General features: G+C 40.7%; 1 protein-coding gene across 3 annotated transcripts in view; it reads right to left on the bottom strand.

The window, feature by feature from the left end:
- ADCY8 (adenylate cyclase 8) overlaps positions 1-18,720 on the bottom strand; it is a 184,593-nt gene that overhangs the window by 17,706 nt on the left and 148,167 nt on the right. For all 3 annotated transcript variants that reach the window (XM_084621340.1, XM_084621341.1, XM_084621342.1), the window contains 3 exons: positions 14,241-14,322; positions 3,158-3,316; positions 79-225 (listed from right to left, as the gene is read on the bottom strand). In XM_084621340.1, the coding sequence (XP_084477466.1) occupies positions 79-225; positions 3,158-3,316; positions 14,241-14,322 (388 nt within the window). The remainder of the gene's footprint in view (positions 1-78; positions 226-3,157; positions 3,317-14,240; positions 14,323-18,720) is intronic.

Genomic DNA, 18,720 nt, shown 5'->3' with positions numbered 1-18,720 from the left:
ATCAAATGTCAGACCTGCTGATCTGGGTGTTCAATATTTAAAGTCCACCAAGTCCCCTTCTCTATTAGCTGGTATTACCTCATCGAAGTCTGCAATGATTTCATTCAGCAAACGGAGACATTCCACTCCTTGGTTGTTCATTTCAGTTTGAGAATAAAAATCAGCAAACCCAGGGATGGAAGCAAACATCACGCCAACAGCATCATAGGACTGAGAGTATAACTCCTAAAGGAACAATAGGGAAGAAAAACAAGTTGGAGTGGAAATTTATCCCATAGGTGATGTAGGGCTGTTGAAAATCATTGTCTGCACTTCACAACCCACATGTCTATCTTTTTAAGAACTTAACATTTATTTGATGAACAGCTCTGGACATGGCATTTCGTAGGTACTATTGAGTTCCCTGGGAGAAGGTTGCCAAGAGGGTTGCCAACTCTTGTAATTTTATCATGAGTCTCTCACAATAGTCGGTGCTTTTCTTAAAGCCCTATCAGCTTGAGTCATGTGATTATGTAAGAATTTCAGCTTTCATTTAAAAGAAAAACGGTTTCAGCCCTCATGGTTGTGGAGAAGCGTTGGAAATGTGTACCTGCAAGGCTCAAACACCAGAAAACAAATAAAAAGAACCTTACATTTAATATTGTGAAAATCACATGATTTTTAAGCCACTCAATTTTTTTTGAATGCGTGGGATTGGCAATAGAGGTGTTGTCTAACGGCAAGAATCGGGGACATGAATCAAGATTCTTGATTTCTGTTCTTCACTCTTCTGCTGACTCACTCTGTAGTCGTTGGCACATCCCTTCTCTCTGTGCAGCAATTTACCCAACAGTAAAAATGGGAATAACAACAACCACCCAGGGGTGCTGGGAGTCTTAATTTGTTCAGGTTTGTTTGTTTGTTTGTTCGTTCTTTGGAACACAGCTGACTTTCTTACCCCAGCCCCTCCTCCGTCTGTGATGGAGGTGCCTCTGCAGGGACAGGGGAACCATACCACCGAGGCCAAACTCCCCCTTTCACAGCTGCAGTGCCCAGAGTGGAGCCTGGGGCCCTAATTATGGGAGAAGAGACAGTGTGTGTGTATATATATAAACGTGTATGTCTATAAATCTCTGTCTATATATCTCTGTCTGTTTATCTCTGTCTATAAAACTGTTCAGCTGAGCCTTCCATTGCTCGGTTTTTCTATTTTTAGTAGGAAACATCAAGATAGAAATAATAAGTCCATGAGAAAGTGCTTACAGTACACATCTGGGGATTCATTTTTTGAGAGCAGGAGAATTAAGTTAATAGCCAGACATGAATTACAGGATTGATTGTACAGTAATCTTCCAGATGTTAATGCCAGCCAGCTCATTCATAAATCCTCCCCAGGTATAATCGCTCCAGGAAATTGCCTTGCAAAAAGCAGAGGTGGCAGCTGAAATCCAACTGCAAGTGTATTGAATGCATCAGCACTGAAATACCAGGCAACTGGTTTCAATGCTTCTTTTGAAAATTATTTTAGCACTGAATGTGAATGTGTGTGGAGGTACATATCTCAATGGTTCAGTAGGATGGAGCATGTACCCTTCCAGCAGCCATAGTATATTCGTGACAGAAGATGGCAGGGGCCAGAATTGGAGTTTATTTCACACTAAAAAAAGGGCTTTACTTTTGCTCTCTTTCTGTCATATGCACACACACTTTCAATTGTGCAGAATAACATTGTGTTTTCTTAGCAATTTAATTCTTGCAAAGTAGGAGATTCCCCAAGAGGTGAAACTCTTAAATGCCTGGACATGTAAACCCCTGAAGATGATGCCATTTTTTCCTAGCTAATACTTTAAAGCATAACTTTTAGAAAAAACAATGGCATGTCCTGTCAGACCTATTTTGGCTAGTTACATCTATTTTCAAAAAAGTACTGTCTGACAAGTGGGATTCTGAACCCATTTAATTGTACAGCAAATAGCTTATTGTTGGTATCTTGATTCTAGAACTATTTGTGAACCCTTGGTTCCTGATGCACAGTTCAAAGGTCATGTATATCTCCAATCCCAAGCCTGATTTACATTGCACTTTACAACACACTCAGGGCTTGTCTACACCTCCTGGAGGATTGACATTGTGGCGATCGATGCATCGGCCGTTGATTTAGTGGGTCTAGTGAAGACCCGCTAAATTGACCACCCATCATTCTCCTGTCAATGCCTGTAATCTACCTGATCGAGAAGAGTAGCGGGAGTGGACGGGAGAGTGTCTCCCATTGACATTGCGTATTGTGGACCCCATGGTAAGTTGATCTAAGCTATGTCGATTTGAATTACACTATTCATATAACTCAAATTTCATAGCTTAGATTGACTTTTCCCTTTAGTGTAGATAAGGGCTCAGCTTGGCCCCTACTAATATTATTGTGAGAATTTGACTTATTTCTGGTCACACTACTTTCAGACATGCTTTCTCCCTTTTCTTTTTTCTCAGATTTCCTTCATCCCTTGAGTAAACCCCTCTGAGATCTCCATCAAGAATCTCCAAAGCCTCCCCTACCAGCAGCTGTTATTGCCTGTTTCCTCTGTCTCAGGGGCCTGTCCAGTGTAGCTTTGTATTTATTCTGATTCTTAACATATCCTTATTAAGTTTGCCAAGGCCCATTAGGATACATTCTTTAATTACATGGTCTATATTTGTTCTAAGAAAACCCCTGTTTCATACACAAAAAGAAAAGGAGGACTTGTGGCACCCTAGAGACTAACCAATTTATTTGAGCATAAGCTTTCGTGAGCTACAGCTCACATCATCGGATGCATCCCTCAGTGCACAGGATGGATAGTAAATGAGGCAAACGGCTGTAAAAAGAGAAAGGATGTTCTCTTGGATTTAAGGGGCTGGACTGGCACCCAGGAGAGCTCTCCCACAAACTTCCTGTGTGATGCTGAACAAGACTAATTATGCATGAGCAGAGTGTATTAAGGTTACACAGGCATTAGTTAATTCTGGCATTTCCTATCTTTGGAGGGATTTGCAACATTAATGTTCTTTTAGCATTATTTTCTGCATGGAATAAATAATGTCAGACAGAGGCAACAGCTTTAACATTCTCACAGTATCATAAAGGACACTATTTTTCTTTTGCCTGTTAGGAAAAAAGTATCAGAAACAAACTGATATGTACTTCGTTATCTCGATCCTTCTCCAGGAAGTGACGGGCAACATGACTTGGCAGAATATTTCGAAGCATATTTTCATTGTGTTCCCTTAATTCCTTCATTTCGTTGATTTCTTCTTTCGCTTGAACACGCCACAGAAAGTCCAGGCGGGCTGTGTATTCAAGCTATATTTATGAAGAAAGGCAAACATTAAGTCTGATGAGCTAAATGCAGACATGGGATTGTAATCATGGAAGCCTGTCGCTACTACCTAAATTACTTCAGTGCTGTAGACACCAGAACTATGACTCCTAAATAATTTTCTTTCTCCTATAAACAAATACCAGCATTTTGTCATGTATAGTGAGAATCGCAAAGGAATCAAGGGCCCAATAACATGAGTCATATTGCTATCTTATATTTAGTGGTTGGAAAATTTCAATAAAGTTATTTCCCCCTAGAACATGTCTGCATTACTTAAAGAATGATATTATGGAGTCAGACATGAGATAAAGTAACAGAATACATAGCTAGGTTAACAACATATTCTTCCAGCTCCTGAATCAGAAAATATATTCAGCTTTTTACAACTGTTTTCAACTGGAATGTACTTCACAAAAAAACAGAGCCAGGGTGAATAAGGATACTGTGCAGAGAATAATTTACATCTCAAGGACAAGCACTCTTCTCTCAGTGAAAAAAAAAATGAAAAGCCCAACATGCTTCAGACTTTCAAGTTTGAGATGCCTGAAGTGAGCTGTTTCTGCTGCTAGGGCAAATAGACATTTGCTTTTGAACTTATATATGATAGTGGAAGCATATAGATTGTCTTGTAGCTACATGAATAATCTGTAGTTTCATTCAGATTGCATTCTGGTTCCAAAGGTTGCAAAATTGCTATTGATTATTTGTATAACCATAGTGCCTAGTAGCCCCAGTCATGGGCCAGGACCCCAGTGCAGTAGATGCTGTACAAACAGGATCTCTGGAAAAGAGTCCCTAGAACGTGAGGCAATAGGTGGGTGCAGACAGGCGTGGGGAGCACACGGAAGAATGAGACAATAGTGGTCTCTAGATACCAGCTGCCTCACCATTGCATTGTTCAGATTTTTGTAGGCATCACATCAAATGAGAGAGTTTTAATGAGGGATCTGAAGGAAGACAATGCAGTTTAATCCTGGTAGAGGTGCAGAAGCGGTCACTGATTGAACTATGGAAAGGCACTGAAATAATGGGGCTGTGTCTGTGTATGGATGCCATCAAACATGTCAAAGAACGATTTATGCTGTTTGGGATGATACAACCAGGAGTAAGGGTCAAACAACTAGAATGGGAATATTTCAAATAAGAGAACAGGCACATTTTCTAGCTGTGAGATGCATTAGCCAATCAAATGATTTGCCAATGACAGTTATTGAGATTCCAGCACGAGAAATGTTTGAGAGCAGACCAGATAAGACACTTGGTATCTTTGTCTAGAGGATAATCCCCAATGATGAACAATGAATTTAGGTATTGACACATTGTAGCAGTCTAGTGGTCCATCCAGCTCAGTATCTTGTCAAGAACACTGGCCAGTGATCTTCTGAGAAAGGTGCAAGAAATGCTGCATGGACCGTTATAGGATAACCTAACTGGAGGGAAAGTTTCTTCCTCACTTCCCATAGCTAGAACAGAGTTTAAGCCCTGCAGGATGCAGGTTTATATCTCATTACAAACTTGTATTTATTTTGCACTATTTTCTAAAACTCTTGTCATCCATATGAATCTTGCTAAGTTCTTGATCTCTGTTATATCGATGGCAGTGAGTTCCACAGGCTAACGGTGCATAGTCTGTAAAACTATTTCCTTTTACCAGTTTTTTCAGCTTTCAATCTCATTGAATACCCCCTTGCTCTTGTGTTATGAGCCAGGGTGCAGATAAGACCCTGATCTACCTTTACATCACCAGGAAAAAGAGGCCTAAAATCATCTCTCATTTACTTGTCATGTTTCAGAGTAACAGCCATGTTAGTCTGTATTCGCAAAAAGAAAAGGAGTACTTGTGGCACCTTAGAGACTAACCAATTTATTTGAGCATGAGCTTTCGTGAGCTACAGCTCATGCTCAAATAAATTGGTTAGTCTCTAAGGTGCCACAAGTACTCCTTTTCTTTTTACTTGTCATGGGATCCCCTCGTGATTTGAATAATTACGTGGGGCTTTAGATTAACAGATTCATAGATTCCAAGGTCAGAAGGTTCCACTGTGATCATCCTGTCTGACTTCCATTGTAACACAGGTCATAGAACTTCCCCAAAATAATTTGTAAAGCGTTTCTTTTAGAATAAGCATCCAATTTTGATTTAAAAATTGACAGTGATGGAAAATGCACCTTGATCCTTGGTAAATTGTTCCAATGGTTAATTACCCTCATTGTTAAAAATTTACACCTTTCTAGTCTAGGTTCTAATTTGTCTAGGTTCAACTTCCAGCCATTGGATCATGTTATACCTTTCACTGCTAGACTGAAGAGCCCATTATCAAATATTTGTTCCCTATATAGGAATGTGTAGACCATAATCAAGTCACCTCTTAATCTTCTCTTTGTTAAGATAAATCAATTGAGTTCCTTGATTTTGTCACTATAAGGCATGATTTCTAATCCTTTCATCATTCTTGTGGCTCTGCCCTGAACCCTCTCCAATTTATCAACATCGTTCTTGAATTGTGGGGATGATAGTGTTCCCCCTTCCCCCACACTGTTGTCCTTGTAACCCCATGAACTGCTCAGACTCTCTTCTTTTACTGTCCCCTGCATCAGCACCTGTAGAGTGCAAAACAACAGCCAGAATCCCTACAACCTTCAGTGCCTGTTTATCAGGGCCCTGGAGGAAAAGAGAACTCTCTTCCTTGGGATCTCCTTCAATCTGGGCACACCCGGCCTTATCCTCCCTCCCTCTAACACTTCCTTCCTGCCTTTTATCAAGCTAGTCAATTTATGGACGAATTAATTCCAGTTATACAGCCTCCCCATCTGAATGCTAATTCCTCCCTATTTCCTCAATCTGCTGACACTGCGTAAACTAACTGAGCCTACCGTGATCAGAGTGCTGACCCATCTCTTGGGCCTCAATTCTCTGGCACAGGGCACCAGAACTGGATGCAGTGATCCAGAAGTGGTTGCACCAGTGTCAAATAAGGAGGTAAAATAACCTCTCTGCTCTTACCCAAGAATCCCCTCTTCATGCATCCCAGGATCACATTAAATCTTTTGGCCACAGCATCACACTGGGAGCTTATGTTCAGCTGACTTTCCATCACCACCCACACATCTTATTTAGAACAAGTATGTTCCTAATAGAGTCTCCCATGCTGTAAGTATGGCCTGCATTCTTTGTTCCTAGATGTACACATTTATATTTAACCATGTTAAAACACATATTGTTTGGTTGCACCCAGCTTAACAAGTGATCCAGATTGCTCTGTATCAGTGACCTGTCCTCTTCATTATTTACCAGTCCCCCAAACTGTGCATTATCTGCAAACTTTATCTGTGATGATTGTATGTTTTCTTCCAGGTCATTCGTAAACATGTTAAATAGTATGAGGCCAAGAAAAGAGTGGGACTCTATTAGGAATATACTAGTTCAATGATGATTCCCTGTTTAGAATTACATGTTGAGACGTATCGGTTAGCCAGCTATTAATCCATTTAATGTGTGCCATGTTCATTTTAAATCATTCTAATTTTTCAATAATGGCATGTGGTACCAAATCAAATGCCTTACTGAAGTTTATTACATCAACGTTGTTACCTTTATCAACCAAACTTGTAACCTCATCAGAAAAAGATATCAAGTTAGTTTGACACAATCTATTTTCCATAAACCCATTTTGGTTGGCATTAATTACATTACCCTCCTTTAATTCTTTCCTAATTATCTGCTTAATCGTTGTCTTGCCCAGGATCAATTTCAGAATCACAGACTCTGTCATTCTATTTACGCTTTTTAAATATTGGTACATTAGCTTTCTTCCAGTCTTCTGGAACTTCCCCAGTGTTCCAAGACTTACTGAAAATCAACATTAATGATCCAGTGAGCTCCTTAGCCAGCTCTTTAAAAACTTTTAGATGCAAGTTACCCAGGCTGGCTGATTTGAAAATGTGTAACTTTTGTAGCTTATGTTTAACATCCTCCTGAGATACTAGTGGAATGGAAAGAGTGTTATCACATGATATGACAACATCTTATGTTTTTCCCAAATACAGAACAAAATATTTATTGAACACTTCTGCCTTTTCTGCGTTATTTATTGATCATTCTAATATTTCCATCTAGTAATGAACCAATACCATTGTTAGGATTCTTTTTGTTTCTAATATGTTTTAAAAAATCCTTCTTATTGTTCTTAAATGAGCTGTCCATACATTTCTCTGTAGATCCCTTTTGCGTCTCTTATCAATTTTCTATAAGTTCTACCTTCTGATTTATACTCACGACTATCAACTTCCATTTTCTTCCATTGGTTTAATTTAATTTATTTATTTATCTGTCTATTTTTATAGCTCTAAACCAGGTTGCTATTTTAACCAATACAGCCTTCTTTCTCGATTGTTAGATGCCCCCAAAAGCACAATCTGACAAAGTATTCTTAAACAATTCCCAATTATTATTCACATTTTTACCAATTAAATTCTTCCTTCCAGCTGACTTGGCTCATAATTGTTTTCAGCTTTGTGAAATTGACCCTTTTAAAGCATCATATGTTATAAAACTGTTGTGGACTTTATGCTATTTGCATGTTATAAGAGTGATCTAGTCATAATCACTTGTATCTAAGCTACCACTAATTTTTAGATTTGTGATCAGTTCTTCTTTATCTGTCAACATGAGGACTAATATAGAATTCCCCGGGGTTGGATGCAACACTTTTTGAGTTAGAAAATTGTCTTCTATAACATTTAGAAATTTAGTTATTTGCAGAATATTTCTCATTGCACATAATGAAAGATTTCATTCAAATTTTATTTTGTAGTTTAGAATGAGAGCTTTGAAATTATATATGTCTTTAAATTGCCTGTGAAAAATAAATTACTAACATTGGGAGAATTTTAACATAAGACTCCTCCAAGTCCAGTCCAGCATATCAGTGGTTAGCCTTTATATCCAGGCCAAAATCCAATCTGGATAATTTAATTTTCGCTATTTAAAATTCCCTCTTATTTCAGCTGGAACAATTTTCTATGCCTCCCTGGCACAAAATGGCTGCTCTGTTCTACTCCAGAGTTGACTCTATGTGACTTTGTGGGTGAGAGTGGTTTGTATATACAGGGTTATTAAATATCTAAAATGTAAGGTTATTTTTGTCTGTGAACAAATGGAACGGCCCCACTGTGGTGTTAATGGGAAAGGACTGTTCCAAGGGCTGCATCACTGCTAATCAGATTTTTTGGTTCTGCCATGTGATTACTAGAAATGTGGCTACCTTCATTATTGAGTAAAGAAAATAGGCTATTGCATGGGAAGCCAAAAAGCCCCAGTTCCTAGGAGTGGAGATACCATCCAGCCTCTATGCATATATAATCACCATGCATGGTGGAAGCACAAGGTGCTAACGGGTTCAACTCTCAGTTTTCTCAGTATTTCTAGTGTAGTTTATTTTGGGGAAGAGGGAGTGTAGTCAAGACATCTCTTGAGGGTGCTTCCTCTAAGAGCAAATAATCACATGCTGGACTAAAAGATTCCAAGGACAGAGTGCTTGCAAATGTGCTTTCTCCCCTTTCACTACACTTGCAAGACCTGCCACTTCCCACTGAGTTCAGTGGAAAGACTCAGTGGGAGATGGATCAGTCTCCAGAAGGGTTACCCTGTACTCCAACGGCAAGAGGGAGTTTTAACATCACATTGAATTTCAAAGCTTCCCTCCATTTTCCTTCTTCTCTCTTTCCCTAAGATTCTTTTCCCTTCCCCAAATTCTCTCCTGCTTTCACCTCTCCTCCCATAGAGCCCCTTTCCACATTCAGAGCTATTCAGATGCTGAAAGGTCTGAGGATGGATGCTGGATTCTCCTCCAGCCGCACTGATGAATCTCAACCAGGTGGAGAGGAAGAGCATCTAAAATAAATATAACTAAATTACAAGAAGCTCTTTACTGCAAGTATGTGGACTTAATCTCCCTTGGGATTAATTCAGTGGAGGAGAGTAGCGCCAATGGAGTAACAAGGTAGAGAGGGTGAGAAGCTGAGATAATTGTGTTTATTTTGTGGTTGAGAAATAGCTACTTAGGCAAATCGGTCCTACCAGCCAGAATGCAGAGCTCTGCAGAACTGAAATATTATCCCAGTATTGTGGGTCATCAATGTATGCAAATCTCCAGATGAGCACTGAGTAGTAAATACAGCGGAATTTCATCCTGTATGACATATGCTGTTCAAAAGTCTGGATTGCAGAAGAAAATAATGCCTTTGGCTGAAGCCTCCTACCCCCAGTCTCTCATCCCTCTCCTCACTTAGCTGTGGTAGAATAGGTTGAGGCATGCACTGTTCTAGGAATAGTTATTAGGCAGGAGATTCGTGTTAAAACAAATGTGAGTGTTTTCCATTTCAGAATTGTTAGCTGTCTGCCATTCTTTATGGAGCCTGACAAACTTAATTTAAAGTTCATCCCTCATTTTGCACACACAAGCTTTTAAGTTACTTTTTCTAGATACAGTCGAGACAGAGCAAGGCTGTCTCGTCACAGTGAGAGAATTTCCTAAAGAATCCATCTCTGGTGCAGCACATAAGTCTGGAAAAATCAGTCATGCTAAACCCCTAATTAAAAATAGTTCCATTAGCAATATATGGTATCAACATAAATCAAATATTTCCATACCAGGAACCTAATTTAACACAAAAACAAGCATTCTGAGCCTGAAAATTATATTCTAAAAGCATTTGACTTACAGCAATATTTTGAAATGACATGTTGCACAGGAGAGCTGTTCTGACATTTGAGGCAGTCCCAGTCTTATGGCTATTCTATATTGAAGTATTTATTTCATTCAAAAATCATGTAGCCCAAATTACATAGAACTAGAACATACCTTAAAAACACATCAAAATAGAACATCACATACAAGTTCCTCGACAAGAGAAAAATGTTTCAAGACAAAATCCATACAGGGAAATGCTTCTAGGGCCCTAGCTCTCTGGATAGCAGCTAAAGCATCTATTAGACCTAACCTTAACTCTAATACTCTGCCTAAGCAGCTAAAGTGAGGCTTTAATAACTGTAGCCAGGGACCAAACAAGCCAAAGCTGAATCAAGTCCCCCTGTTTCTCCACCCCAGAAAGGCCTTTAGCTGCTATCCAGAGGAGTCAGTGAGGGGGAGGGTACTCAGCCCCATCCGGGAGCCACTCTGCACAACTGTCCCTTTTCATTTCCTGAGCTTGTATTTCCTACATTCATGTTCTCCCTTTGGACATATCAATCAGTCACTTTACAGCATTTCCCCCCGTCCCTAAAATATTCTGAGCATGGTTCCTTCATCATATCACTCCAGTTTTACACCAATGCATGCTGAAATCAGTGTCTTTGCTGCAACATAATACTGGAGTTGCAACATGAAGAATCACTGTCGTGATTTTTATTTAGCACATGTCAGGGTTTTTTTGCTTTTTGTTACACTTTAAAGGTTTTATGCTCTTCTTTGAGGTACTTTTAATGTTCTGTTTCATCCACTTCTAAAACTTTCTTTTTATTTCACACCATTCAATACTATGTAATTTGAAAAACAAAAAAATCCAACACTAAAGCATTTACAGTTCTTTCAACCCCTTTCTTGCAAACCCCCATTATCTCCATGTTTCCATAGTGATTTACTTATTTTTATATATCTATTTCTGGGAGAGCTGGGCTCTCTTTGACTTTTACATGCTTTCAATGTATAGCTGAAGTGAGTGGAAGCTGAAATTAGGACACAGCAAGGAGCACAAGGTTACACAGTGGCATATTATAAGCAGCATATTATTAAGGTTGCCTGATGTTGCCCATTATAAAGCCCTGTTTTCAGTTGCTTATAACTTTGCCAGACTACAGCTGTTTTGACTGAAATTTTTCATGCCAGGTGTCTGCATCAGTGTGGATTTTATTTATTTATTTATTTTTGGAAAATGTCAGCCAGTATTGTTTAGCCATTTCTGAGAATGAGGCTAGGGAAAAATATAGTGGTGGGCAACCATTTTTGAAAGTTCTAGTGTGTGCCCATGTTTGGGGCAGAGTCTTGAAAGTTGGCAGGGGGTGGCCTTTGTGTCAGCAGTATACCTTTTGCTGACCCTGTGAAAATCCAGCCAAATTTGGCCAAGCTATAAATCTTTGGAAAATCACGGTTCAAATGGGCTCAGTATTGACTTGTTAGGCGTAAGCAGCTAAAGTCTCCAAAGATTCTGTCTGCAATGAACATTTTTCCAGCTGGCAGTTGAACAGGACTTTCCTTGCAACTGCAGCTCTGACCTGCTGTAGGCCATCTGAATACTAAAACTGAGAGCAGAGAGCCTTTCTCTCCTGTGTTCTCCATGACCTCCCTGCTGAGCCTAGGCAATATGAAGGAGGAAGATGCCTGATTTGAAGGCAGAGGGGGCTAGAGCTGGAGCTGGGGGAAGAGTAGATTAGGACAACCAGCATGGGAGTGGAATTGGGACAGGCCAAAGAGATTGGGACTGAGAATGGGTGGGAAATGTTGGAGAGAGACTGGGAGCCAGTAAGTGTGTGGGAGACCAGGATTAGAGGAACAGTCAGGTGGGAAAACTGGCTAGGCAAGGAGATGGGGACTCAGAAGCATTGGGGAAGGGGGAAGGCATTGAGCGGGGAAGGCAGACGTATACCAGTAAGGAGTCAGGGTCCGGGAGGAGAACTGGGACTGACTGAGCAAAGAGACCGAGACAAGGAGCTGGTGCAGGGGAAGTGGGCAACTGAAATTGGACAAGAAGCTCTGACATTGGAGGACAAGCTCAAGGAGGGAGACTGGAACTGGGAACCAGTAGGGGCAGGGAATATGGATGTGGTGACTGGAGGCCAGAGTATGGGAGAGAGAGTCAGATTGGATGAGGAGTTAGGAAAGGGGAAGTGGAATGTCTGGGCAAGGATGCTAGGGCTGGAAATTAGGAGAGAATGGGACAGGGAATCTGGAGTCATTATAATAGGATTTGCTCAGCAAGAGGCTAGGGCTGGAATGATAAACCTGATGAGTTGAGATTGGGACTAGGTGAGGAGAATGGGGCTGGGATTAGAAACCAGGGGTGGGAAAGAGACTGAATTAGGACAGGGACAAGTTGGACAGGATGGAGCAGAAGGGGTCTAATCTTGGGGGAAATATGAAGAAGAGTCTGTGCTCATTAGAGAACACTCCCCCCACAGAGCCTGGAATGGAACTCAAGGTTTCTAAGTCCCACCATTTCTCAGCAAGTATTTATTAAACTACTGGCAAAGTGTGCTTCTCATCCCCTTCTAGAGCAGGGGGTGATGGTAAAACCATCCCCATAGAGGATGACAACCTGCTAATGCTATCAGTTACTCCATTAGCTCAAGTGGAAGAGATCTAAAGGTTCCAGCCCCACCAATACCCCACATGGGTGTCAATATGATACCATGTAGTGGGATTTCTTTTTTTGTTTATTTTTTTTTAAACTGGGAAATTACATACAAATTATATTGAAAGAACATTAAGGTTGCAAACTCAAGCACTTTAAAAGTTAGGAAATGCCAGCATAAGCATTTCCCATGCAACCTTAATTTGGCCCTCTTGTGCACATGCATTATGATACTGTATTTAATTACATGATCACATGCTATTTTTTCTATGAATAAACTTCAAGATCTCCAGAAATAAGAAATGATTTAAAAACATCTAGGACCATGGATTTACAGTGTGCAATCCATTCGCTTGCTGCAATATGGTGCAAGTCAGGGCCAAATTTACACGTTGGTGTAGTCAGTGAAAGTAACTCTACATTATCGTCCAAATCTTAGACTGTGTAAGGGCTGGTCTGAATCACAGCCCCTGTATTTGTGAGAGCACAAGGGCTGCTGCCAAGTTGTTTGTCCCTAGGAACAATTCCCTGGAAAGAGATTGAGAACATACAGAGCCATGCCTTCCCCATGCTCTCCTCTCCTTCCAGACGGCAGAGGGGAGTATGCTTCATGCCCTAAATGGCTGTAGCAAATTACCTCTACCCCCACCAGCCCAACCAGGGAGCTCCAGGAGACATTGCATCTTCCTGAAGCAGAATGACTCCAAATACCGCCCCACCCCCAGGAGTGCTGTTCCTTCACGTTGGTTGCTCGAATGCAGCACTGTGGTTCGATGCCACAGGTGAACCTTGCATGACTTGGGGTGTTCTAAGGGCTTGATCCTTCTGAGATTACTAGAAAAAAACTTCAGTCAAAGCCAAAGGGGGTTTTCCAGCACTGGACTAGGACTGCCTAGGGTTAGATCTTAACATTCCTACTGTATAACCCAGAGGAGTTTAGTGACCGACACTGCCCTGGATTGGTTTTGCAACAACTTCAATGCGGTTCTACGTTTACAAATCCAGAAGTATGGATGGCTTCAGATCCTGGTCCCCCTTTAACCATAATTCTCTATTTCTGAGGTATCCTAGGTAGGAAGTCTTTCCCAGTGGTTAGGGCACTCACCTGGGACGTAGGAGTTCTGCACTCAAGTCCCAATTACTTGGCCTCTCTATGCCTCCCTTTCCTATCTGTAAATTGAGGCTAACAGCTCTGCCCTGTTTCACAGTGGTGTGATGAGGATGAATACATCAAAGGTGGTGAGACACTCCAATACTATGGCTATGGAAGCCATATAAGTACCTAAGATACAGAGACGATTGCACATTTGGCCTCTCTCCATTATGCAGTGCATGCTGTTCTTAAGAATCACTAAAACTGCACTGTGCTGGATGTGAGCCTTCTTTAATCAGTCTTTGCTTAATTTAGGTTTATTTGACATTACATTATTAAAGGTCATATACTCAAGTGGATAAAAATATTTGCTTCAAATGCCAGCTGGTATTTTGAAAGTAATTATTGCTGCATCCTGCAATTCTAGTTTGTAAAGCGAGCATTACAGTAAATGTTTGCTTTACCTGTTGACCATGATAAAATACGGCTAACAGGAACATTGCCATCAGTAGCAAGGATGCCTCCTTTGTGCCCAGGAAATCGGTTCTGGAAAGAAAAAAACCCAAAGAAAGACATTATTATTGATCGGTCAGAGTTTTATTTTAATCAGGGAGGGCTTTAATTTGGTAACCTACGTGCTTTTCTATGGTTTGTTGTGAAAAACCTTGGCATTTGAAAATATAACCAATAACAATTAATTCAACAGTAAAAGACTGTAATTAAAATGTTCACTGTCTAATAACCAATGTGTTGAACGATTAAAGCGAGGCCTCCACTAGCAATCAGGAGATGCTAATCCTTCCCTTCCAACCGTGACAGAGAAGCCATGCATTCGTCACTCTCTTTGTGGTGGTGATCCCAGTGGCAGTGGTATGCAATGAACAGAACTGACATGATTAAATATATCCTTAAATGAGGTATGCACACTTCAGTCCTCTCCCAATCCAGGCTTCAGAGCTATGGGCCAGGATGATCTGCAGCACCAAAACCCACTTAGCACTGAAGAAGGGGGCCTATCACAGAGTGTGATATGGCTTTATAAGTCTCTAGTTTGCCCTGGTCCTGCTGGAATTTAGAGCAGCTTAGTGGCCCCAAAGGGTCCATTACACAAGCTGGGGAGAGCACAGCACACTCCTGCTGCACCCCTAGAAACCTACTTTGGTTCCCAGCATGCCCTCTGTGTCTGGACCAGGGGAGAGTACACAGGGTAGGAACTGGCTATGCTGGCTTTAGGCCAGCTGAGACCTCCTTTCACTGAAGGAATTCTCAGCTGGCTAGATACAACCAGCATCTGGCACCTTTTTGCTGGTGGAGCAGTGCAAAGGGTTTGGAAGAGTGGAGAGAACCTGACCCTATATCTGGGATTATGACCTACAATCCTAACTTCAGCCATTACAATATTTTGCACGTGCCTAGCACTTTTCATTCAAGGACTTCAAAACATTTTACACATATTGACAAAGCCTCCCAACACCCTTTTGAGGTAGATCAGTATTCTGTCCATTCTACAGCTGGGTAAGGAGAAGCACAAATAAATTATGTGACTTGTCCCAGGTGTCTGGAAGTCACTTGCAAAGCCTGGAATAGAACCCAGTAGTTCGGACTTTGTCTTCTACTCGAATGATTCTCCCGACCTGAGCTGGTGAAATACTACAAAAACATTGTTTACTAGCTCTGGCTGAGAGAGTGATTTGAGTAGAAGATAAAGTCAGGACCACTGGGTTCTATTCCTGGCTTTGCAAATGATTTCCAGACATCTAGAGCAAGTCAGATAATTTGTTTGTGCCTTTCATTTGAATTCCAAGTGGCTGTTTGGTTAGATTATGCCGAGGCCCTTTTTAATCACTATTGATGAATATTCACATAAATAGGTTTTGTTCACCAAATTATCTGGGAAATGTCTGTTATTCATACAATTACTCACAGTTAAAAAGTGAAGAAAGGTATCTGTGTATGAATAAAAGCAGATACCATTCATAATGTCTTAGTGTCCTGATGTTTTAAATCCTCCTGTTGAGACTGGAAACAATATCATTTGACTAAGATGAACAATCAGAAACCATGAATTACAAATAGCAGGAGGGATAAAATGAAAAGTTTGTGAACAGCCCATAACTTATACAAACATGTTTTGCTCTATTTGCACAATTACAAATAGATTTGCAAAAATCAGCTATATTTGGAAATGATTTTTAAATAGAAAGGAGAGCTACATTTGTTGGATATTTTGTTGATACCAGGTAACTTGATCATATCAATCTACCTGCCTGTCCGTCTAGCCTATGGTAATTTTAGAATGGCAACAGGTACCTAGATCACTCTTTCTCTTATGTCACAGTGTTATAAAACAATGGTTACATGTTTCAATATAATAGTCTTTTTTTTCACCTCAACATACCATTCATCAGTTTAGCCCAAAACTCATATTATCGACAAACTGAAGTCATCCCATGAAAATCCATCTGATAATATTTCCTGATGGAAAACTAGTATATTTTTAGTATGCTTAGAATATGTTCCCTTTTTGTAAGAGTAAGCATCTCCTTAAATATGCCTTTTAGAAACCACTGCCCTGTAACAGTTGGTATCTTCTCACTGTCATTCATGGTGCCTCAAGATTGTCAGGAAAACTGGTTTCTAATAGTAACACTCACTGTTAAGTTCCAATCAACCTGTCCTCTTTTTTCAGTATTAGATGATTTATATTGATAATAGCATTTGTACATTCTTTTCTACTAGATTTTTTTCCTAACAATCCAAGACTGGCTGTGAACAAAGACAACTCTCTAATACATAACAACAAACCAGCGGGCACACTGTACGTGTCACTGTAGCCGAGGGTAACGTAAGCTGATAAATATCATCTTTGTCATGCAAGTACATCTGTGCTAAATTGATTTGGATATATGACTATTTTCTCTGAAAATACAAAGATATTTGAAGAAGAATTAAAATGTGGAATTCTCTGGATTTGGCCCAAGACTAGTCAAAAACATGAATCTTCACTGGCAATTCTATCACTTTATGGAGTGCTCACATGGCACTTAGGCCAGGTCTACACTATAAACATACATCAGTATAATTATGTCGCTCAGGGGTGTGAAAAATCCACATCCCTGAGCGAAGCAGTTATACTGACCTATCCCCCGGAGTAGACAATGCTATGTCAACGGGAGCCCTTCTCCTGTCGACATACCTACTGCCTCTTGTGGGGGTGGATTAACTCCACTGATGGGATAAGCTCTCCTGTCCAGACAGTAGCATCTTCACTGAAGCGCTACAGTGGCCCAGCTGCACCAGTGCTGCTGTAGTGTTTTAAGTGTACACCTACCCTCATATACATAGGAACCCCAAGAAGCACTCCTTGCAATTAAGCTGCATTTCTTTTCGGGAGCAGGGCCCCAGAAGCAGTGGAATAAGCTTTCCAGTGAGATATACAACACTTCCTTCTAGCCCTGAAAGATCCAGAGATAAGGGTGAAATGATGGCTCAACGGAAATCGATGGGAATTGAGCTGTTTCATCTACACCTTAATGTTGTGTAATAAAGACTACAGTAGATAATTTTTAGAGATGGTTCAAATGTGTGGATTTGGAAGTCTTATTCCTGAGAAAATTCTGTGCCAAAAAATTAGAAATTCTGCAAAATTCTGCAAATTTTATATGTCAATAAATAAATGTGGAGGCTCTAGCATGGCAGTAAGGAGCACAGGCCACTGGCTGCACAGAGGTGGGAGATCCCTTCTCCCTCCCTGGGACATGGACCTTTGGGGCAGGCCCAGCCTTTGTGCTGTGTCAGGATTGGGTGCAGCCTCATGGCCAAGTCCGTGTCCAGGGGTAGAGGGGCTGCAGGGTGATCTCCCACCTCTGTGAAGCCAGTCACCTGTGCTCCTCACTGCCATGCTGGAGCCTTCTCATTTCTTTATTGACAAATTAAATTTGCAGAATTTCAAAATATTGTGTGCAGAATTTTTATTTTTTTTGGCACATAATTCCCTCAGAAGTAGGAGGTGCACATCCCCTGTGTCTTGGAGGGCAGGCTGAGGAAGGGCCAGTGGGGAGACTGAAAATCCACCCGTTTTTGTCCCCAGGGTGCATGGACAGAGAAAGAATGGAGGCTTTGGCAGCTTTAAAGTTACAGTAACAGTTGTGGCATATCTTGAGGAGAGTTTTCCTTCCCCACGGGGCCAAACTTGGGCTACGTGGCCATGGTTCAAAGGAAATATTTTAGCTCTTGGTGCATACAAGGACACGTATATACTACAGGTAATTCATATGGCCAGAAAGTTGCACAGAATATTAGAGAGCCACAAAACCACTCATTTGAGATTGAAATGGGAAGGATCTACACATCAGAACAGTTACAGCTTTATTTTTTTTCATTTATGAGACCTATATTAAGCCTGCCCTGTTCCATTCATGCATCTTCTTCTATTGCTAGTTAATGAGATGTTTCCTGCAGCAAGGAGGTACTGATTTGTCTACAAATGAGACAACTCAGGGTACATTTTTTGTGTTTCTAAGGCCTTTTTGTCCCTTAATGTTTAATGACATGACATTATACTCCTAGCAGAGGACAGAAAATAGCAACACATGGCATGAATGAAATATAACTGACTGAATAAATTAACCATCAGCAGCAGGTAGCTCGGAGAAAGAAGATCATGCTTAAATATATCACCATGGCATTTGATGCTTGTAGCTTATTATCAGTATTATTTATATTAAAGTAGCTCCTACAAGCCCCCAAGAAAATAACTGCACAGCAAGAGACAGCCTCACCCTGAAGGGCTCTGTAGAGGCTCACACGTCTGCTCCTACATGTGAGCTAATGGAGCTAAGCAGCAGCGGCTTAAGGCTTGAGATCTACTAGTTCCCAAATTCAGTCCTTGCAGATGATCTGGCTTATGGGTATTATTATACATGATCTAACCACTCAAGGGGG

The sequence above is a fragment of the Lepidochelys olivacea genome, assembly GCF_965140295.1.
Source record: "Lepidochelys olivacea isolate rLepOli2 genome assembly, chromosome: 2".
Lineage (NCBI taxonomy): Eukaryota > Metazoa > Chordata > Testudines > Cheloniidae > Lepidochelys > Lepidochelys olivacea.
The sequence above is the reverse complement of the archived record's forward strand: the minus strand, read 5'-3'. Positions and strand labels throughout refer to the sequence as shown.